The 23,163-nt window shown below is 42.0% G+C and overlaps 1 protein-coding gene across 1 annotated transcript; it reads left to right on the top strand.

Annotated features, from left to right (window-relative positions):
• The first annotated feature begins 5,928 nt into the window (after nt 1-5,928).
• On the top strand, nt 5,929-22,714 carry C2H2orf80 (chromosome 2 C2orf80 homolog). The gene is given in 11 exon segments (XM_053919415.1): nt 5,929-6,031; nt 8,092-8,173; nt 9,900-9,982; nt 11,285-11,372; nt 11,761-11,832; nt 18,487-18,574; nt 18,865-18,942; nt 18,945-18,986; nt 19,753-19,795; nt 20,029-20,062; nt 22,616-22,714. Coding segments are annotated over 11 exon segments (750 nt in total). The 5' UTR covers nt 5,929-5,990.
• Nucleotides 22,715-23,163: the final 449 nt, after the last annotated feature.

The following is a 23,163-nucleotide window of genomic DNA, read 5'->3' as shown; positions in this document are numbered from 1 at the left end:
ACTGACAGTTATTTTTTAGTAGATGTTCTCTGAGGTCCACTCTTAAGGTCTGGGTTTTTTTTCAGCTTTTTCCCTTCCAATTCTGAACAGACTCTCTCCAATCGTTAAATGGAGACTGTCGTCCCCTCATTCTTTTAAGCACTCCAGGGGTAGGGTCAGGAGAGTGGGAGGAATTCTCGATTCTCTAGCTGCTGGGATATTTGTCCTAGTTTTCAGGTAACTCCAGGATAATTTTCCCAGAATCTGCTAGATAAAATGCATGTTTGCATCCAAAGCCTCTTTGGATGTGAAGACCTTAATGATAAAGGCCATAGATACCACAGGATATATATTATCGTAATATTGTCATGGCTGCAGGGGAAGACATAGCGAGCCCAGGCTATGATTTATCGTTGTTTTGTGATAACGCAGAGTTCAGGCTGATGATGCAGAAACGGTTCCATTACGTGTGCATGTGTGGGTGTGGGTCTAGACCTCTGCTTTTTCCCTCAGCATCCCCAGCTCCAGCCCCACCCCATGCATCAGGTTCCTCTCTCCTTTCCTTCTCTCTAGGGATTCAGTATTATACACATGATTGACTGGGCTGATTTAGCCATAGTGAATCAGATTCCAAAGGAAGCTCCAAAAAAACCTACAGATCGGGGGCAAGGACTGGACCCTACAGTTAATGATTTGGCATTTTCCAAAGTCTGAAGTTCTCCGTGTTTTTCCAGTGCTGCCTGAGGGCTTCCATTCACAGCACACCCTGGCCACGGCCCAGCAGCTGCAGTCAGCACTGTCCCTGGTCTCTGACGGGACCCAGTCCTTGAGGGCAAGTCAGACTCCCTGGGGGTGGTCAGGAGCCCAGGCTCCTCCTGGCCATTTCTGATTCCCCTTCTGCCGATTCCTCCTTCCAGAGATGGTCTGCTGACCCAACTCATAGGGACGCTGCCAGTAACTATGTGGTCTGGAAGTAAGAGTAGGGTAGTAAAGGATAATTAAACACAATAATAACACAGTGTAGTGTAAAGGGGGCCTTAAAGATATTTTGATTTAGTACACTTAGTGCTAAAACTGAAAAAAGAAAGAAGGTCTTTTAAAAAGCTATGTATGAACCAATAGACTTCCAAAATAGCTCAAATGTTGTTTGAACAACAGAGATTTCCCATAAAAGAATCTTCTTTGACAGCAAGGAGCAAATTAGTACCCACAAATACTTTTAGCCTGAAGGTTTTTATCCACATAGAAGAAAAAGGGCACTCCCTCTGGGGTTGAGAGGGAAGGGATAACTTAATAGAAGCATCATTTATATTTAGAATGTGCCTTTACCCCACAGGCACACCAGAGGACAGAGGTCATCCAAGGATATGCTCAATATAGAAGCCACTCTATTGCCAAGATCTGGTGCTCACTCTCAGTCTCTGGGGATGAGAAGGGATGAGTCATTTAGTGTCGCTTTGGAATGGACACATTGTGAAATGGGCTATTCCAGATCTTGTCTGTTGTTTGATTACAGTTTAGATACACAATAATAATATTTGTAGCTAATATTTATTAACCTCATATAAGCACTGCCCTAGATTCTTAACTTGATTGCTTGCTTCATGCTTGCAATAACATCGTGGAGCTGGTACTATTATTTTCTTCATTTCATACATGAGATGGACCACAGAGGTACCCAGATCTCACTGATGGTGCTCTGGTCATCGGCTGTTGCCTAATGAATTATTTCAAAACTTAACAGCTTCAAACAACAATCATTATTGTTACCTCTCATGGCTTTACATTGGGCTCAGCTAGGCAGTTGTCACTTGGTGATTCCCACTCGGGGTCTCCCACACAGTTTCAGCCAGATAATGGCTCTGGCTGCAGTCATCTGGAATGTTTCCTCACGCACATAGCTGTTGACTGGGGCCTCAGGTAGCGCTGTCACCCGGAACCCCACATTTGACCTCTCTACTTGGCCTGGACCTCTAACAGACACCCCGGCCTAGATGGGCCAGAATAATACACTGCCTCTGTCCAGGTCATGGAGGAGACTCATTTACAGGCTATGGTTATGAGTCTAGATCATATTCTAAGAGCAACGGGAAGCCATCAGCAAGCTTTAAGCAAGGGAGGATGTGTTTGTGATGAGAAGGAAAGGGCCAGAGCAGAGGGTGCTTGCCCCAAGGTGACGGTTCTTCAGGATTTCCACCGTGTCTATAGTCACCAAGTGGAATCACCCTCAGTGTGTGAGGAGCCAGAGATGCTCTGGCTTCCCCAGAAATCCTTGTTCGGCCAGTAGACTCCTGGGTCTGCAGCCAAGTGCTATAAAAAACCCTGCAGGAGGTGGATTTCTCACATCCTCTCTGCTTTCTAATTAATCATTTAGATGAGAAACTGAACCTACTCAGGTAAAAATATATATATATATATATGAACTCCAGGTCAGGATCACAATTCTGTCCCAAACGTATGACTTTTTTCCCTCCCGGTTGGGGCACTGGGGTGTATTTAAAAAACAAATTATTTTCATTCAGTCACTGTTTCCTAGCAACCACCAAAAAGTATGTTTTCCTGATGTCTGTGAGCACCAGCCGGAGCAGAAGCTCAAGCAGGCCTCCAGAAGCAGGGAAGAACAAAAGCCCTGGAACCAGTCTCCGGTTGGTGAGAGATTCTGAAAGGGAAATTTGTTAAATGCTGATCACCTAATAGAACGCAGTCTGAGAGATCTGCCTCGTTGATGTAAGGATGCAGAGCGGGGGCCTGAAGGGAGGGTGCAGATATTCCCCAGGGAATGATATTCCTATAGAATATGGGGGCTCTGTCTTCTGGGAGGTTGGTGTTAATGATGTAGCTAACGCCTGAGACGCCTGACATCTTTCCAGTAGTTCTTCTGTGTGTATTTCCAGCCAGAGTCTTGTTTTTGCTAAAGCTCCATAGACAGAAAAGAAGGGTGAATTCATATTTAAACTGAATAGAGTCTCTATAAATGGCCCTCTTTCAACCATGTGCAGTTACTCAATGCATGTCAGTTACTGAACTCTAACAGCTGGAAGAGACCTCTCCAACCATTCAATGTTCTTTTACAGAGGAGAAAACACAAAAACATAGAGAGGAGGGTTCACTTACCCACAGTGACACAGCCAGCTGGTAGCCTCCCAGGGTCCCCGGACCTCTAGCCTAGTGCTGTGGGGGTGGGAGATGCTCATATTTTAAAGATTTAAAACATTGCATATTACGCCACATGGAATGGTAGGGGAGAGGGAAGGGGGGTCTAAGCAGAAGCTGTCACACCAACCAAGAGATGCAAATCTTATCATTTGTAAGTCAGAAATTCGAAGGGCTGGCTCAGAATGACAAAACAAAGTGGGCTCAAACAAATACTAAGTCTTTTGCTTTTTAAAAAGGCATAGAAGCTAAGTGAGCCCCCACTCCTACACCCCGCCACGCACACACCACCACCAGTTAAGGAACTGAGGTAGGACAAATGTTCTACCAACAAATGTTGTTTTTCAACCTACTGAATTAGAAGAATGATAGTATATGCTGTCCTTCACGGGGTTGTGCAACGTTAGGGTAAAAGGTGTTCTTGGTGATGTTAACCAGGCTCATCATTTTTCACACAACACCTGAGACTGAGGCCTGACCATGGCCACTCCAGTCACTGGTGAAGTGGACACTACATCCCAGAGGCTGGCTGTCCCAGGGCCAGTGCTTTTCTCTCTCTCAGCCGTGAGGCCACCTGTCTGGCTTGCAGTACCCACTCTGAATTTACTCCCCTATAGAGAGCATATTACTGTTTGAATGGTTAATCCATTCCAGTGGAATGCTTCTACTTTCTTCCCCCGCTTTCACATCCCATCCAAGGCAGATAGATGTAGCAGCAGCAAGAATGGTCTAAAATAATTAAATTGGTTGGGTGAACAATTCATTTCACCCAGAGGCATTCTGCTTCCTTTCTGCTTATTGTCAGATAGCTGAATCAAATGAAGCTACTTTTTAAAAAAGGTTTCTAAAGGTTTTTCCAGGCATTTTTAGAGTAGTGACCTAAAAAATATGCATAATTTCCAAAGTACAAAAATGTAATATAATGAACATCCATAAACCTATAATCTCAAAGTCAACAAATATTAACATTTTTCTTATATTTGGGTGTTAGTCAGGGTTCTCCAGAGAAACAGAACCAAGAGGCTATGTATACACATAGAGATTTAGTTTAAGAAATTGGCTCACATTGTTACTGTAGGTAGTTAACTAATTATTAATAAGAAAGGGGAGCAAAGGAAATTGACATTGAGCTTAATAAACTGGGGAGCATGAGCCTGTTTGCTTCACCAGGAAGCTATAGCCTCACACTCCAGGGGATGATAGCATTGCTCCACCAAGGGGATTAACACTCCTCCTTTCCCTGCTCTAGTATCGAATTGTTGGGGGTGGGGGGCAGAGGGAAGTGCTTGACCAAAGAGGCCTGTCAGTCTAACTAGGGGGTGGGCCTATCAAAAGCCCGTGATCTGTCTCTCCCTCCCTCCCTTTCTCTCCCTCCCCCCACTTCTCTCTCTCTCTCTCTCTCTCTCTCTCTCTCTCTCTCTCACCTGTGGCATGCACAAGCCCCGTGCATTCGTGCATTCTCTCTCACCCAGGAGGAACAAGTGATCATGCAGGTCTAGCAGCTAACTGGGGCCCACAGCAGACAGCGCAGGCTCTGAAGGATTAAGCTTTAATATGAACCAGAAACTCCGGACACTGGCTTTTGTTTTGGCGTTGCTGAAGACGCGGCTGCACTTTTTCCATTATGAAACAGAGAGATATTGAAAATTGGAAACCTGGGGGCAGATTTCCACCCAGATGAATTTTGCCACATCACAGTCTTCCATGCGTGGGTCCTCGGAAGGCTTTCCTCATGATCCCATGGAACAGCCTGACTTCCACTGACAAAAACATGATTGTGGTGGCGTGGGCAGTTCAAAACCCGATGGGTAGGCTGGCAGGCTGCAGACTCGGGGACGAGGTGCAATTCAAGTCCAAAGGCAGTCTGCTGGCAGAATTCCTCCCTGCTTAGGAGAGGTCAGCCTTTGTGTTTTTTTAAGGCCTTCAACTGATTGAGCGCAGCCCACCCACATAGTGGAGAGTAACCTGCTTTACTCAAGTCCACTGATTTAAATGTTAATATTCATAAAACACCTTCATAGAAACCTCCAGAATAATACTTGACCAAATATCTGAGCACAGTGGCCCAGCCAAGTTGACATATTAAATCAATCATCACAATCTGCTTTCGATCTTTTTTAAGAAATAAAACATTGCAGGTACAGTTGATATGCCATTTATACTGGGCACCCCATTCAATAGTAATAAGTTTGTTTTGTACACTTCTTTTTGTGACTTCAGAACCCTTCTGACCCCATCACCTGAACTCCAATTTCTGGTTCGATGTTGGGGTAAGAAGTGAAGACACGGCCTCACATGGGCCATAACCATATGTTCTTTCAAGGAGCTGCTGGCCATCAGAGGTTGAACATGGGTTCTATAGAAAACTCTATGATGAGCCATTGCAGGAGGGTGAGTTAACCGGGAGTCGCTAGATCGAATGTGCACAGAGTTCAAACATATTCCAATCACAAACCATCCATTTGGGGATGGTTCTCCCCAAATGGTCTCATCCGCTATGACATAAGCCATGCCAGTTTCACTTGCTAGTTTATTACAAGGATAAGTAAGTGATGAGTGTTGGGAAAACTTGGAAGAAATAAGAAGCATCAGATACACTCAACGTACAGTGCACTGGCCTCCAGACCATGTTCTGACCTGGAGCCTGCTGGGTAAGAGGCCTGAACTCTGCACATTCTCGGATCCCTTCCAGAGCCTGGGACTCCATGACTGGTATTTGGAGTGATAGCATCCCTAACTCAAATTCTCTCTGATTTGCTGCTGTAGCTTTTAGGCTCACAGAAGCTGTGTGTCTTCCCAACGGATATCAGGTGCAGTGTAAGCTGCAGATACCTGCTCAGCTGCATACGCCTTTAGCCATGGAAAGAAAGCTCCTAAAGAAGGAAATGAAAAAGCTCTTGTAAGTATGATTGAGAATAACTGTCATTTATTATACGCAGCATTTGGTGGGTTTCATGTCATAGATGGTCTGATATTGGCAAGAGGGTAAAAATCTAAGGGAGATTTTATTCCTGCACTATTGGGAAAAAAAGCCGGATGATCTGGCCTCTGACTCAGCCTGAGAGGCCTCACCTGTGGGAAAGCCAGATGCTGACTCTCTTGGGAAGATGATTCTGCCAGCAGCAAGCTCATCTGAGGCATCCCTGTTCCAGAGCCTAAGATCTGGGACCACAGCCCAGGCAGGCTGTGCTGGGCAGCGTGAGCCTTTGGAAGAGCTCTGCTGGAGACGATGTAGGGAGATTTCTGAAAAAGGGACCCAGTGGCCCAGAGTTTAAATTGCAGCCTCTGCCTCTTTTACAGTCAGCCTGATTAACTCAGTAATTCATCTGCTTCTTCTTGCTCTCTGAACTTTTATTTTTAAACAAACAAAGAAAATGTTAAGTTTTCCCATGGACAAATTTTTTTTCTCCTATGCTAGCTTTTCTTTGACTTGGTACTTAATTGAGAGGTTGGTGAAAATAACAGACCATATAAAAAGGAGGAGAAAAAGATTATGTCTTATTTCACATGTATTTCTAGGAACAACAATAATACCTTTTTCATCAAAACTTTATCACAAACCCCATCGAAGGTCCTCTCTCAGCCTACTAAAGTAAATTATCTTTTAACAAGTCCTTAAAAAACACTAGAATAAACTATGTATGAATTCACACATGTTTACATGTATGTGTTTGGAGGCCAACATAATAAAGAACAAACCATAATCAGGAATGCCAATTCCTCCACATGGAACTGATATTTCAAAAGTGATATAAATGTAATTTTATAGCGAAAAATAATATTAATGGTACTTTAAATAAAGTACGTTGGAATTACAAAGAAAACATTTAAGAATTTTTGTCAGTCTAAGCTTAATGAATTGAAAGAGTTTTAGAAGGCAGGAACAAGGTAACCTGCCCAAAGTGTGTGGTAAAGACCTTGACACAGAAGCGTGGCCTTGGGGAAGGAGGAGAGATTTGTGGAGATGCTCCTCAGAGCCCCCGGGGCCCTGTATCCTGCACCCAGTTCCTCTTCCTGAGTTTCCCAGAGCAGCACGCCCTTCCATTCCGGGGCCCTTATTCTATCCTCACCTTATTAAAAATCACTGTTCTGGAAGGATCTGATAAGGATACACTAAACTGGAATTATTAATGTATTTTTATGCATAACTCCTCCTAAGGGTATCTGTATTCTAACAGGAAAAAGCTTTTGGTCAAAGAATGCATCTGTAAGGAACATCACACACTTCAAATTTATCAACCATGGACATTCTGCCTGAGTTTTAACACGGGCAGCAAAGGATTTTTTATTTTAAACAGTGGGTCTCAATCCTTTCACTTTGTAAAACCGTTTCTGCATGTGGGGATTTAGCATACTCCCTTGCTTTCCTATAAATTTTGTGCCCACAATGTGAGTTTAATTTTTAGATAAATGTGATTTGAGTTAATTATGATTAGACATGTATGACTGTAGCATTGCAGGATTGCCTTTTATTTATTTTTTAAATAATGTATTTGTTTGTTTATCTATTTATTTATTTATTTTTAGGGAGAAGGGAAGGGAGGAGAAAGAGAGAGAGAGAAACATAGATGTGCCAGAGACACATCAATGGGTTGCCTCTCACACATCCCCAGCTAAGGGCCCCAGCCCACGACCCAGGCACGTGCCCTGACCAAGAATAGAACCAGAGACCCTTCAGTTGCAGGACGATGCCCAACCCACTGACCCACACGAGTTAGGGCTAGAAATCAAAGCCTTTTAAATCAAAATTCTGTTATCCTGGTAATAAAGTAGCCAAATAGTTATTTATTTATTTATTTATTTAAAAAAGAAGGAAAGAAAGAATGTGAACTGATCTCCCAGAGCCCTCAGTGACTGCTCCTGTCTTTGGCAGAGGAGGGTGGGACGGGCAGGAGCTCTCTGCTGCAGTCGGACCCCGTGTCATTCCCAATGGTTCAATCCTGCTCTCTTGCTTTTAAGGGGAGATTATATTGGCATCAGACTTCGGGAAAATGAATTTGACCCCAAAGGAAGAAGGCAACTCACCTTTCTAGATGATATGGTAAAGCAAGGCATGCGGGTGCGAGTCACATTGTGTTACACGTGCGTGGAGGGGGCGCAACAAGGAGCTGATGCGTATGAGAAACAAGGCTAACCCTGGTCCTCACGATGTCCTTTCTCATCTTCTCATCTAGCATCCTCCATTTGGTCTTTTCAACTCATTACACTGAAAGCAAAAGAATGAGAAAATACAAGTCATGAGACTTTTGCTATTTGCTCCTAGAAAAGATTAAAAAGCAAAATGGGTACAAGGGCAAATGGGACACATGGTGTTAAAACTTTTTTGGACAAAATTAATTTTTATGTCATTCTCAAATATAATAATGGGTTGGTTTGTTTTGTTTTGTTTTTTATCACCTGTATTACTGGAGAAAACCAAAGAACTGAATAACCCTAAAGTTCTTTCTGTGATTATTCAGGTTGCAACTCAGGTTCATGTTATGTGATGAAAGTTCACTTCACATCAATTCAGGAAGAAACTGTTGTAAAGATCGGATTCAAAAGAAATTAGTAAACCCTCAGCTTTTTTATCCTACCCATTTGCAGTTGTTGCACCAGTAACGAAGAAAGGATCTCTCGCTCCTTCTCCCCATCTCCCTGTCTGACTCCCCCAGAGCTGAATAAGCAGTTAAAAGTGCTTCTCTGTGCGTGTGTTAGATGGAGAAATTAAATCAATTAGATAATTGTTTCTCGAACTTCAATGAGGTCTTATTACAAGCCCATTGTGATTCAGGAGGTCTGGGGGTGGGGCTGGGACTTTTCACTTTTAATGAGTGAAGCCAGCACTGCTAGTCCATGCATCCGTGTTTGCATTAAGTTTCAACAACTGATCATAGTCCATTTCTTTTTCTTTTCTTTTCTTTCTTCTTCTTTTTTTTAAATTCACTTTTCAGTTTTGTTCAGTGCCTGGAAGACATAGAAATGGTTACATTGTTTAGAGAATGTTGGTGAGACAGAACCTGAAACCCATCTAAAACACAGAGGCCCAACTTACCTTCCCTTTTCTGAGGTTGAGGATAGCGACAGCTGTTGGAATTGGTCCTCGGCTTTCCGTATGAGACTCTTAGCAGGCCGCTTAATCAGGTCTACCTCAGTCCTTTGCTCATGCTGGCCCCTCCACCTGGGAGGCCCTTCTCCACCTCCAGAAATTCTCCTCATCCTTCAAGCCCCAGCTCTCCCAAAGCCTCCTCTCTGAAGCTTCCTAGGATTCCCCATGTGGCCACACCACTTCCCCTGTGTCCCTGGGAGCACATTTTTGTCACTTTACTCACGGAATTAGAGATTGTTCTCTGGGTCCCTCTTCCTTCATCTTCACCTTTTTCTATTTTAAAATTTAAAAAAACTGAGGCCCAGAGAACATCACTGCTCGCCTAAGGATATACCACAACTTGCTTGCCATACTTAGATTTGAGCCCCAATTCCCTGATTCCCAGTTTAGTATTCTTTCCAAGAACCTGTTCTTTCTTTATTGGTTCACATAAATCAAAAACAAACCAACAGGAAAAACAAAAAACAAAAACCCCTGCTTTAGTGGGAGGTAAATAGAATGCCTCAAGATCTCTAGTGATTTCTGTCTGAGCATCAGGTTGCTGGACAAAGACGATGCTCCTCACCATTGTGGTCAAAATAGCAGAACAGGCTTAGCAGTGCCATTGACGTTGGGTCTAGGAAGTACTTCCGTTAAAGTTTATGCCAGTTCCTTTGCTCTCCGTGCTTCCTGCTTCCAGGCCCACTATGACTTAGCCATCAGTGTTGCTTTGCAATGGCTGGATCATTCAGAAGACTTGACTTGGCTGGAGTGGGAGAAAGGGTAAGTTGAAATACTTCAGTTTTTTTAACACGTGACTGTGAGTAATGGAAAAGGAAGTTCCATCTCATGTCTTCCACCTTAAGCACTCTGATTTGGAAACACTGCAGGAGGGGTTTCCCTCTCCAATGAGAAACCTGAAGAAATCCCACAGTTCTCACCTGGGAGAAGTCACGTGGTGCTTACATTCATTCCATCTCTGTTAATTGGTGTCTTTCAGATGAAAATCTTTCTTGCATAGAATGCTCTGCCTTAGAAATAGGACTGTGTTTTATGGTGTATGGGCCATGGATTTTTAGATGGTCAGTTTGGTGGGTAAAGGCTGCGAGCATTTCATAAGGACCGTGAAAGATAACTTCTTAAGCCCTTCACCAGGTATGGACCTGAGTTGAGCTGTTTGAACCATAGAATAACCCCCTTTCCAGAATTATTGAGGGTGCCAGGCAGACACACTCAATTGGTAAGAATATGAAAATAATAAAACCAGAACTGCATAGTTTATTTTAAAGCCAGTTATTTTTGTTTGTTTGTTTTATGGCCTTAGAATGCACACCTGTTCCTGGATGGCTGTATCAGTTAGAGTGTAGATATAGTAAGCAGAAAGTCCATTTGAGCAGACTTAAGAAAAAAAGAAGGGGGAAGAGATTTATTGCTTCTGTGTTTGAAAATCCGTGAGTAGGTCTGCCTGAGGCAGCGCTTAACTCAAAACTCAAAGATGTCATCAAGATCTGCCTCTTGACTTTTTCCTCTGCGTGGACACTATTCTTAGTTTCAGCCAACTTTATTGAGAAATTCAGTCCAGAGGGGAGAGGGTTTTTTTTTTAAATCACAGAATTGTGTTGCAATAGCTCTGTTTACCCTGACTTGTCTGGGGGCAGAGTCGGGGTAGAACAGCCTGACCAGCTTAGTCCACAGTGTGTTTTCCAGTCTTTGGAATCCAGGGGTTTTGTCAGCTTCCCTCGAAACACATAGGCTTACAGTGAAATAAGGCAGTTTGCCCCAAGCAAATTGCCACAAGAAGGGAAAGGATCTGGTTGGCAGATCCATGCTTGTCCACCACGGTGACCGGTCAGCCAATGTGAGATGGCTGGGAAAACATGGATAGATGAGGACAAATTCATCCCCACTTAGGGAGTTTCAAAATTCAAAGTATGTTCCTCACTGATAGTGGATTAATCATATTGATTTGTAAACAAGTACATAGCACATGGCCACTGGAGATACTGATGGATTATTATCACAGCCTTAGGTGTCAAAACAATATGAACAAACCCTCCATTATTATTTACTCATGTTCCCTCTTAGGAAGAGACCATTTCGTGGCAGGTCCATATATCCAAACCATAGAGAAAGAGAAGCAATGATTTTATCATCTTATGCTGGAATCCTAATGGTAAGGAAAAGAACATTATTTGCACATATGGAAATGTTATACTTTCTATGCACATTTTGGTATTAATGCACATTTATATTCCTTTTAACCAATGCTTGTAAATGTTTAATATTTATTAATATGAAATGTTTCATTTTTAAGATACAATAAAAAGACATTGACTTCTATATTGTATTGTGAAAACATTTATTTAAGGAGAAAAAAACTAGAATGAAATGCATAGATAATTGGATTCTGGGAATTCTGGTTTATCAATTTATCCAGAAGTTCTGTGTTTAGTGCCCATGCCTCGCAGACACAGGGCTAAATGCTGCATCTGTAACAGTTTTGTTTTGTACGAAAAGGAAAGTCATGGCATGCTGATACATTTTGTTGTTGTCGTTAACAGAACAGCATCCCAGTTGAAGAAGTCTTTAAAATTTACAGGGCGGATTCCTCTGCCAATTCTGCTGCTGTCAAGGTAGGGGAGACCTGAGACTATTCATATAAAGGATTTTTAGAGAGAATTTCTTTATTTCCTATATGTATAATGTTGTATGTTTAGGCATGAAGTAACAGTTTTATATCAAAATGTACAAAACCAGAGGTAGCTATATCTTACTTGGGTAAGAAATGTTTGTAAAATGCTCCCCTTATGTGGAGGACTGTATCCATAGTAATAAATGTATTTGGTGTAAGGCTGAGTAGAAGCGGAAAATAAAGCCCCAGGCTTAGAATCTAGGTGCTGCCTAAGTTTCTGATTAACAGAATTTCTTACTTACACTTTTTGTAATGTAGACCTGGTAAGTTCAAGTGCCCTTGGATGTTAAGTGCCATAACATTTAGAACTAGGACAAGATCTACAAGGATCATTCTCCTGATAAATTAGTTTATTGCAGCCGCATTTCTTCCTCCCGCCAGACTCCTTTGAAACCCCTGCAGAGCAAGCTGCGGTGATCTGGGAGTTCAGACACCTGGGGCTGAGTCCCCACCCTGCTGCTGTGGAGCCTGGGCCCCTTCCCTCTTTGGGCTTCCTTATATTGATCATGGAGCATTCTAGATGAACTTCCCCTTTTGAAATTCATAAATGTATGAACATTTAGTGAACACAAATACAGGCTGCCATTTAGAGATGAACTACTGATCCCTTTGCCTTTAGATACCTCTAGAAGAGGAAAGGGGAAGGGAGCGTGAGGTGGGCAGGGGTGGGCAGCAGGAGGGAGTCAAAAGGCAGCAGGGAGAACCCACTGCACGCACCCAAGCCTTCTGTTGCTTTCGATGCCCCCACTGGATTTGGAAGGGAAGCCAGGGCAGGGGCAGGGCTATGGCTACAGGAACACCTGCCTCCCGTGTTGTTTTACCTGCAGACCCTAATGCGAATAGTGAGTTTGTATAAATTCAAGAGCCCACCGGGTCCAGCTTAGTAGTCAAGTATTTACTAAGCGTTGTAACTTTGAAATCAACTGTCCTGTCATCTGCATCCATATGTAACCTGGCTGTCGTCCTGAGACTCCAGTTCCCTTGATCACTCCGGTTTCAACTCTGCTCATTCATTCATTCAGTGTAGTTGTAGGTGCAGGGGATTTAATGGTGAGCACGTCAGATATCGGGGCTAAAAAATTCTAGAACTTTTCCTCCCACCTTCTGAGTTCTTCTGGCTGAGCTCATCACCAAATTAACAGAGACAGATTAACAGGAGAAAGTCAAAGCTTAATACATGTGCACAGGGAATTCATACAGGCATGATCAGTCCATGAAAATTCCAAAGGCAACACTGGGTATACAAGTCATTTCTGGACAAAGGAGAAAGGGGGGAATTCGATTTCAGAAGTGAGAATGGGGGAGGGAGAGCAGAACACACGTGGCAGGGAAATCCTGGCTAGGGGACTCTGAAACAAGGCCCCCAGAGCGTATCTAGCTAACAGGTATCTGCTTGAAGCTCTCTTGTTGACCACCCTGAATTCAGATTAGGCTGAGGCTACATCCCAAATTCTTCTTCCTGAAGCAGGTTTCTCTGTCTGAAATCTCTTGGGCAGGAAAGAGGGGAGGGTCAAGTGTTCTTTCTGAGTCTTTTGTTCCTTAATAAACAATCAATATTTAACGAGAAGCCATGGGAAACCATGATGCTTAAAGGCAAGCCAGGCCATCTCTACCTACCATCCCTTATTCATTAAAGAGCCTTTATTCAGCACTTGCTCCATTCAGTTATACCCCATCTCTGTCCTCACAACTGCTGACCAACAATACAAAGCCCGGATGTGCATAGAGACTAAACAATGACCAACTCCTAAGGGAAATAGATAATATCCTCACTGGGGGTGTTTCCTTCAAAGGGCTGCGTTTGTTCATCCATACAGGTGATGAGTGCCGGCTCGCTTACTGATTTGTATGTGACAGACAGTTCGTATAATGGTTAAGCATAAAGATTCCAAAGCTGGACTGCCAGGGTTTAAACTCTAGTTCCACCAGCTGCAAGCAGAAAAATCCTGGGCAAGTCTTCTCAGCCCTGATTTCATTTGTAAAAAGAGAGACAAGAAGATGAGGTTGTTGTGGGAAATGAAGTGAATTCGCACCAGAAAAGCCCTCAGTGCTCAGCACCTGGTAACCTCAAAATAGTGGCTGTAGTTAGTTAAGGTTCTGGTATTTGAGGGTTGGGTATCTGCTTTCCTCTAAATACCACTAAAACGGGGTTTCTCAGCGGTTTAAACCAGATCATTCTTTGCTGTGTGTGTAGGGGGTGGAGTCAGGAGCTGGCCTGTGCCCCGTGGGGTGTTTAGCAGCATCTCTGGGTAATGTTCTACCCATTAGATATTGGCATTTTCCCCTTCCCTGTCACGACAGCCAAAAATGTCTCCTGACTTTGCTAAATGTCCCCTAAGGGGCAGAGTCACAGCTGGTTGAGAACTCCTGTTCTAAAATTTCAAAAATCAAATAGCTCATCAAGCACCCATGTGTATTATGAACATAATATAAACTTTGCCTATTTTAAACAATGAAATATCACAAAAGGTATGATATAATTTGTGCTACAGATGTAAGATTCTGAGGATCATCTTTCCCCTGGGGGCCTCCCAAGATCCACCCCCCTGCTCAGGGCCCTTCTCTTGCAGGCACATCAGCTCCACGAGGGACCTCCTGCATGTCTTAAATTAGGAATGAGCAGAACCTCTCAATGGAAATGGAGCATTTCAAATATTGCAAATTATAAGAATTTTTTAAAACAGTCCTTAGGGCTGAACGATTTCAAAAAATTTAACTAGGAGATGGGTTGCTAAAAAAAAATAGTTGTTGCCAAGAGTTCTCTAATTGCTGCATATATCGGAATGACCTTTGATTCCTTCTGGTAAAATGTCTCCTAAGCAACAACTAAACTTCTTTCCAAGCAGGAGCTGAAAGCCCTTTGAATACTAATCAGATTATGTAGAATTTCTGGCCACTAAATTGGCCACACTTGGCAACCCGGGCCCTGTTAGGGTTTGATGGCTCCTTTCAGAGATATTTGCTGCCACCTGGTGACAGAAAGGCGTCATGGGCCCAGCATTGTTCACCCACTTGATGAGCTTCAGGTTTTACTCCTGATAGAGAGCTGTTTCTGCTGATAGGGAGGCATTTTCTGCTGAGGACCTTGGACGCACAGAAAAAGTCAGCTAAGGGCCTCACATCAGTGGGGGTTATACAGATAGTTTCAGATAAATATAAACCGTCCTACTCAACTTTAAACTGGAAAAAAAAAAAGCATAGGTCTCCCTCCAACAAAGAAAACAAGCAATACAGATATTCTTCAGCCCCATTTGCTGGAGAAAGAGGTAAAAAGGAAAGGGAGGTCTTTCCACATCCTCATTTTCTTTCCCTCCCCCTCCCCCTTCCGGTTGGAAGAAATTTTTGCTGAATGTGCTTTGGACATAATTTGGCACTCAATAAGTACTTGAATTGAGACATAACAATCATAATTATACTTTTACATTAACACAATGAAGATATTAGTAAGTACCATTAAAGTAAAAAAGAGGATATGATTAACTCTAGGTCTAGGATTTACATTTCATCCACTTTTAAAATAATTTTTATTGCTCTATTACAGTTGTCCCATTTTTCCCCTGTTGCTCTCCCCTGCCCTGCCCCCCTCCCCCCCACACAGCTACATTAACTGTTTCCATGACCCATCACATTATCAGTATTCATCGAATGTGTGAGCTGGAAGTGACCTTTAAAATCATTGGGTTTTATCTTCCCCAGTAAATAGGGCACCTTGAGTGGAGAATATCAGTCTTGTATCTTCTAAGGGCAGAAGTACATCAAGAATGTGGTATGACTTGACTTATTAAGGGGAATCACTTCATAAGTTATGTGAGTGTCTAACCACTGGAAAAAAGGACAACATGTGAGCCAATTTGCTCTTTTTTTTTTGTACCTGGCATACATTACCCTGAAGGGCTATTATTATAGCCATTATTGCCCCATACTTATATAAAGCCTCCTTGCGATTACTTTCTCTGTTTTAGGGTCATCTTTCTGAATAGATTGTGGGCTTCCTGAGGTTAGAGGCCACAGTTTATGCCTAAATTTAATTCCTTGAAATGCTGGATATGAAGTAAACTCTCAATAAATATTTTTTGCCCCTTAAATAAAAGACTGGGGACAAACACCTCTGCTATGGTGGCTCTAAACCGCTTTGTCACTAAAGAGAACACACCCTCGTTTGTTGTTTAAGACATATTTTCTGTGTTATGTTGGACAACCAAAACCCCATATTAATAGTGAAAAACTGAAGTTGACCTCTCAGATGAAAGGGGCCTGGAGGTGGGCAGCCCAGGGCTGGGACCACAATTCCACAAAATTGTCGGGGACGCAGGCTTCTTCCAGGTCTCTGCTCAGTCATTCCTGCTAAAAATTACGAAATAATATATACATGTGGTCCCTTTCTTTAAAAAAAAAAGACTTCCCCCACAAAAAAACACCCCACCGATGTATGAACCACACAATGACCTTAGAGCTCAAGGGATTTCCTGTGGAAATCTCCATCTACTTTGAAGCAATACCAGGCATGTGGGAACTTGACCATTCCAAGTGTGATCTTTAACAGTTTTGAACGATAAAGATAGAGTGGAAAATTTTGTACAGACCTGAAAATCGAAAGCTAAGTATTTGTTTTGTGGTCCTTGTTTTTTGGTGTTTGCCTCGGTTACACATCATGTAAGGGTGTCCTATTGATGAAATGGAATATTTCCTAAAATGAGTGCATGAAAAGAATTGTGTAATCAACTTTTGCTCCTTAGAAATAAGAGTTCTGTACATATAAAATGGGAATCTCTGTCAGTGAAAAAGCAGAAAACTGATGAGCTTGCAGTGGGGTGTTAATTATTTCAGGCTGCCTGGTTCTGATTCGTTATTCGTCAGCAATTAGTCAAACTTTTTCTAGTAGATGAGACAGGATCCCGTAAAGGAATTGGTGGCCAAATTTTTGACATTGGTACTTCTATACGGGAGAGAACTGAGTCAAGGGGAGAAATAATGATGATGATAAACATAAATAATTATTATTATAAACTTTAAAGCTACTATATTGTACTATGTACCAAACACGACTCTGAATACTTTACACTGTCTATGGCCATACCGCCCTGAACACGCCCGACCGATCTCACCTAAATACTTTATATGTGCTAGCTCTTTAATCCCTACCACAATTTTACAAAGCAGATACCAGTATTATTATTATCATGTGAAAAAACAGGCAGAGAGAAGTTAAATGACACGCCCAAGGCCCCACATCTTGTAGATGGTGCAGCCTCCATTCCGATACAGCCAGTTTGACATAACAGTCCATGCTGTTAACCACTTTTGCCTTGACTAGCATCATAGTTCAACTAGTTAATAACATTTGCATGTCTCCTATGTGCTAGGCACTCTCTAAAGCACTAGAGATTAAGGGTTAAATTAGTTTAACCAGCTTCCCTCCTTCCACATTCCAATCCATTCTCCACATAGCAGCCAGAATGATCTTTTTAAAAGCCTGAATCGGACCTTGTAACACTACTGTTTCAAAATATTTCAGTGGCTTCCCTTCCACCCTGGAATCAATTTCGGCAAACAGTTTTGTACCATGACTAACAAGGAGCCATGTGATCTGGGTCCTGCCTCTCTCGTCAGCCTCATCTGCAAGTTTCCCCTTTCTCACTATGCTCTAGCCACACACTTCCTGAAAAGCAAAAGCTTATTCCAGGAAGACCTTCTCATTCCCTTTGCCTGGAACACTTCTCTCCACTGCTCCCACGGCTGACTGCGGCTCATCCTGTGAGTCTCAGCTGAGACACTGCTTCTTCCTTCAGGAGGCTTTCTCTGTCCATTCTGTCTGAAGAGGTGACTATCCAGTCTCTTCCTAGCACTTCATTTTGTTTAGCTTATTTATGAAACTTACCGTGATGTACACCCCCCCGGTTGTCTAATAGTTTATTGTTTGTCTCTCCCCACTCAGCTCTAAAAAGGCAGGAACCTTGTCTCTCTTCCTCACAACAACTCCTAAACAGAGCCTGGCCCATAGTAGGTGCTCATGGAACACATGTTGGCTGAATGAAAGAATGACAGAATGAAAGAATGAACAAATGAATGATGGACAGTTCTAGCTTTGGAGAAGTTTCCAGTGTAGTGCAACACACAGCAGATTGTAACTATAACACATTGGATTTGTTCTATGTGACAACACGCTTTGAACTCACAGATGAGTGAGTCTGCCTTGGTGGGGGGGTGGGGGGCAGGAGGACAGTATGGGAGAGTGAAAGTGTGGAAACTCGAGCAACTTTCTCAGAAAAGGTGATATTTGAGCTACATTTCAAAAGAAAAGTAGGAACCTTTAAGAAAAGTAAGAACCTCTAAGCAGAAAAGTAGCTATTCTAGGTAAAGGGAACTATTTGAAGAGCATTCGCATGTGAAAAGGTATTACAGGGAGAAGGAACCAAGCACAGGGGATAGAAGACAGTGTGTGAACATGTGTGACAATAAAACATGAGCCTCACTGGGGGACTGTTAGTAATGTCTAAGGACATGGGTTGGGTGAACAGGCCAAGTGCCCTACGTAGCAGGTGTTAGCAGCACAAAGTGTGTGCAGCTTTTCAAAGCAGGACTGTTTTCCTTTCAGGGTCCCCGAGCTCCGCCTTTCCGCCTCTCCTTGCACCCTTTTGCCATGTTAACAGCGCCCAAAGCAGCAGAATATGCCCGCAAACAGAGTAAGCCTGTTTACCTGCATCCGCTTAGAGACATTTAAAACAGGAGGGGAACTCACAAAGTAAGGCCAAAGTCGTTATGATAATAACATCTTTCTGGTTGAATTAAACAGAACCAGGAGCATTTATGGCTTGATTTCCCTCTGTTATCAAAATCAGGGAAGTCTTATTTCTCAGACCCTTTGGTAATGGGAGCAAAGCATTCATGAAGGGGAAAATCTAAAACTGTGGGTGGACTCATTTTTTCTAAAGAGGTTTTTTTGTACAGTTATGGTTCCTACATGTGTCTCTAGGTGTCAAGTTAAGAAGGGGAGCAATGAATAAAAATGCCGCCAGCAGCTCTACAAGGGAAGCAAATGCCACGGAGCAGAAATGATCAAAAAATGTATCTTTGGACACACAGCCAAAGAACAAAGTCAGTCTAAAAACACAAATTGGACCAAAATGATAACAGATATTTGGGAGTACTTTACTTATATTGTTTTAAAAGTCTAGCCTCTAAAATTAGATGTTCCATGTTTGAACCTAAAGCCTACTGTGTAACTTCAGGCAAGTTATTTAACTTTTCTGTTTCTTAGTTTTCTCTTCTGCAAAATGGGAAGAATAATGGTACCTCACTCTTAAGGTTGTTGGGATGATTTCCTGAGATTATGCATGTTAAGAGGTTAAAATAGTGCTTGCTCAGAGTGAACCCTAAAATATTAACCGTTATTATCTTTCAGCATTTGACAGATGCTATTCACAAGTTAACCAGCTGTTATTCTGTGGTTTCAATTAAGTGTATACATGCTTATAGTAAAAATTTCAAACAATACAAGAATTGTAAGTGAAAAGTAAAAGAACCCCTCCTCCCCACACCCTTTCTTACTTCTTAGAAATAACTACTTTTCTTGTGATATTCAAATATTGCTATATGTGTACAAGTATGTCATGTGATATTTTTGTGATACTGAAATATTACTACATATGTATGTCTTACTACTGATTTGTTAGAAGTAACCAAGAAATAAATTAAAGAAACAAATATTTTTATTAAAGAAAGTTATTTTATAAATGCCTGAAAATATACTTTCACAGTTTATTTGAAGTTTTCATTTTATTTATTTGAGCTTCTTAGTCTTTTCCTAGTTTATAGATTACAGAGATAGCTTATGGATACAGAATTTTCTATATATTTCCAGCCACTGAATTTCTCCATAAAGTAAGGAAAAAGGAAAAATTATTTTTAATAATTGCGGTATTCTGGCAAACGGTCTTAAATATTTATTTTGTATTGTATTGGTATTAGTAGCTTTGTTATTAGTTAAAATGGATGTAAGCAACACCATATCCTAGGGAAGTGTCAATATTGGGCAGAGTTCCAGGAAATGAATTTGGAATGGACAGGATTGTACAAAGAGCTAGACAGCAGCATACCATGGTGATTAAGAGCAGGAACTCTGGAGTCAGAGAGCTCGATTTAAAAACTGGTTCCTCCATTTAATAACTTGGGTGAATTATTAAGAGAATCTCTCTTGTGCTTCATCTCTAAAAAGAGGATGATAGCAGTAGCTGCTTCAGAGCATCATTACAAGGACTAAGTGAGTTGTTATACGTGTATGTGGAAGGGCTTAGAAAAGGGCCAGGACCACAGCAATAACATGAGTGCTCCCGCTCCCACCGCTGCTGAGGAACCCACAATACCATGGAAGAGAAGAAGACATGGCGAGAGGGCAGCTTGAGGGATCCGGTCTCACACAGAAGGAGCTTGGGTATCGTATTCCACCCTAACAAGTAAAAGCCGAACAGACTGAATATTCAACAATTCTTCTTGGAAATGTAAAGAAGGGGAGGGCATGGGGTAACCTGCTACCCCCAAGAATAAGATGGACGGATGGACGGATGGACAGGGAGAGGGGTGGGAAGATGCACTGATGCATATTAAAGCAAACATGGCAAACAGCATCGACAGGTGATGGGCATACGTATCCCATTGTACAATTCTCTCAACTTTTCTGTATGAGAAATTTCATAATGAAATTATGAAAAAAAGACAGAAATGGTCAGAGTGGGTGAAAAAACAAAACCCAATTCTGTGTTGTATAAGAAACCACTTGAAATAAAACAACACGTATAGATGAAAAGTAAATGGATAGAGAAACATATGACATGCTAACACTAATCAGAAGAAAGCAAAAGTAGCTGTATTAACTTCAGACAGAACTGACCTCAAAGCAAGGACAACTGTCAGGGATAAAGAAGGGAACTGCATGATGACAGAGGTTTATTCTCCAAGAAATCAACGGTCCTTAACCTGCATACACTGAACAACAGAGCATCGCACTACATGGGGTGAAAACTCATCAAGCTGCGAGGAGAAACACATGACTTCACTATCCTATTTGGAGGTTTCAACACTCCTCTATCAGCAACGGAAGAAGAGTAATTTAAGTTTAAATTCAAAGCAATATGGAAGAAATTCAAAATAATATTCTGCAAGAATAATACACAACCACTGACAGGCAAAGACATTATTTGCTTTGGGTATAGTCAAATGAAGTATAACTTTTACTATTTTCTTTTCTTTGAGAATAATTTTGAGCTTAGAGAAAAGTTGCAAGAACACTTCAAAGAACCATATGCATTTTACTCAGATTCACCAGTTGTTAAGTTTTGCTCCATTAGTTACATCACTTTTTCTCTCTGCCTCTATCTCTCCTTCTGCCCTTGTCTCTTTCTGTCTGTATATAGATAGATATTTAACTTTTCTCATCCATTTGAAGTTATATCACCACATTATTTTACCCCCCTATACTTCAGTGTGTACTTCCAAAAAACAAAGTCATTCTCTTACATAACCCCAGTATAGTTATCAACTTCAGAAAATCTAACATTAGTACTTGGATCTAATATGCCATCTGTACACAAATTTTGTCAGTTGACCCCAAAACGTTTTCTTTAAACATTCTTTCCTTCTGTACAGGATCCACTGTGAGATCACATATCATATTTAGTTGAAAAATATAACTCTATTTCCAAATGTCTCAGAACAGTTCTGGGGGGGTCTCCGCCCGCAGGCCTGTAGGCCCGCACCCCCCCCACACACACACCGGCCACCATGGATGAGAATAAGTCTACCAAGACATGATCTGCTTGGGGAGGAAAGGTGGCCGATCTTCTCAATGGAGAAGGGCCAAACACCTTTCCCTCAATAGTATTTTATTGGATTCAATTTGCACAGGAACACAGGTAAAGCTCATCAATCATTGTCAGGCAGTAAGGATCAAACAATAGATAACAAACAAAGAACTCTGAGGGCTTATTCTGAGTCAGAATCAGTTAGCTAAAGGGCTATAAAACTTTGGGAAACAATCTCATTTCAGTCTTGGACCCTATCATTTAAGTTGAGGGTATTAGCAAAACAGGTTTCACAGGGTTTTATGCATTCTTTCTTAGGCCTGATCGGCCAGAGAAATCCACCCTTTCCAGCACAGGACTGCACCACCTCTGTCATTGTTTCAGGCTTAAGTCAGGCAGGGGAAGTAAGGCAGCTGAGAGATTAGGAGACTTCTTGCAGACAGAATGGGGACTCAGGCTATGTCAAAGCCGAGGGGTGAGGGTCCATCACCCCCTTTATCTATAGCCCCCCGAGGCCTTCCCTGTGGGCCTCTTCATAACCATGCCTGTCTTAGATCGTCCCTCCCTTGAGGAATCTTACCTGTCATTGGCTAACTAGTCAGGCTCAGGGCCAAGCAGGGTAAAGTGGGCAGGGGCAGTGCCCCTGCCAGGGAGATAAGCTTTGTCTCCTTAATGGCTTACGGTCCAAGGTCTCTGACTCAGTCTTAGCCATGGCGGGTTAACAGCTTCTGAAACCAGGCAGGGCGGTTCCCAACACAGTTCCATGGAAATTCTTTTGTATCTATATTCATTTTAATCCATCTTTGTGAATAACTTAGCATCTGATATTTGACTTTAACTCCTATAGATTGAAAGGTAATGTCTGTGTCCAGGTTGAATTGATGTGCTTGATACCAAAATCATCTTTTTATTCTTCAGGTCAGTTAGAAGCTCAACATGGTACTTCGTAATAAAGTCTCTGGGAGAGGAAAAGAAACATCATCTGAAAACTGCAACACTTGCCAGCGTATTTTCCTTTCCAGTTAGCCGTGACACAAACTGCACTGACGTGTTATTTTTGGATGTTGAGTTTTCTTCTCTTAGGATCATATTTCAGGGCTACCTTTGGCCTTTAAAATGTGTGTGTCTTATGCTACTCCACTGTGAGTGGAAGACTGTTGGTTGGAGAATTCCAAGAATATATAGTATTTCTATACCAGAGCAGGCTAGCTTTGCAGCATACTTTACAAATGGTTAGCACTGAATACTGCAGGGTGGTGGAGTAGGAGGCAGTTTCCCAAAGCTTCAATCCGAAATAAAATCAATCTGTCACTGAGTGCCTTTACAATGTTGCCATATGGAAACATTTAAGATCATTTCAATAGAACATTGTAAGAAAAATGGGGGTAGGTTTTCTCTTAATAGATAGAAGTAGGAGGAAAATAGTCTTTCAGTATCTTTCCCAAGTGCCGATGAGGCATATGGCTTAGCTTGTA

Source organism: Desmodus rotundus, chromosome 2, assembly GCF_022682495.2.
Source record: "Desmodus rotundus isolate HL8 chromosome 2, HLdesRot8A.1, whole genome shotgun sequence".
In the NCBI taxonomy this organism is placed as follows: domain Eukaryota; kingdom Metazoa; phylum Chordata; class Mammalia; order Chiroptera; family Phyllostomidae; genus Desmodus; species Desmodus rotundus.
Note: the sequence above shows the minus strand (reverse complement) of the source record. Positions and strands in the feature narration are given on the sequence as shown.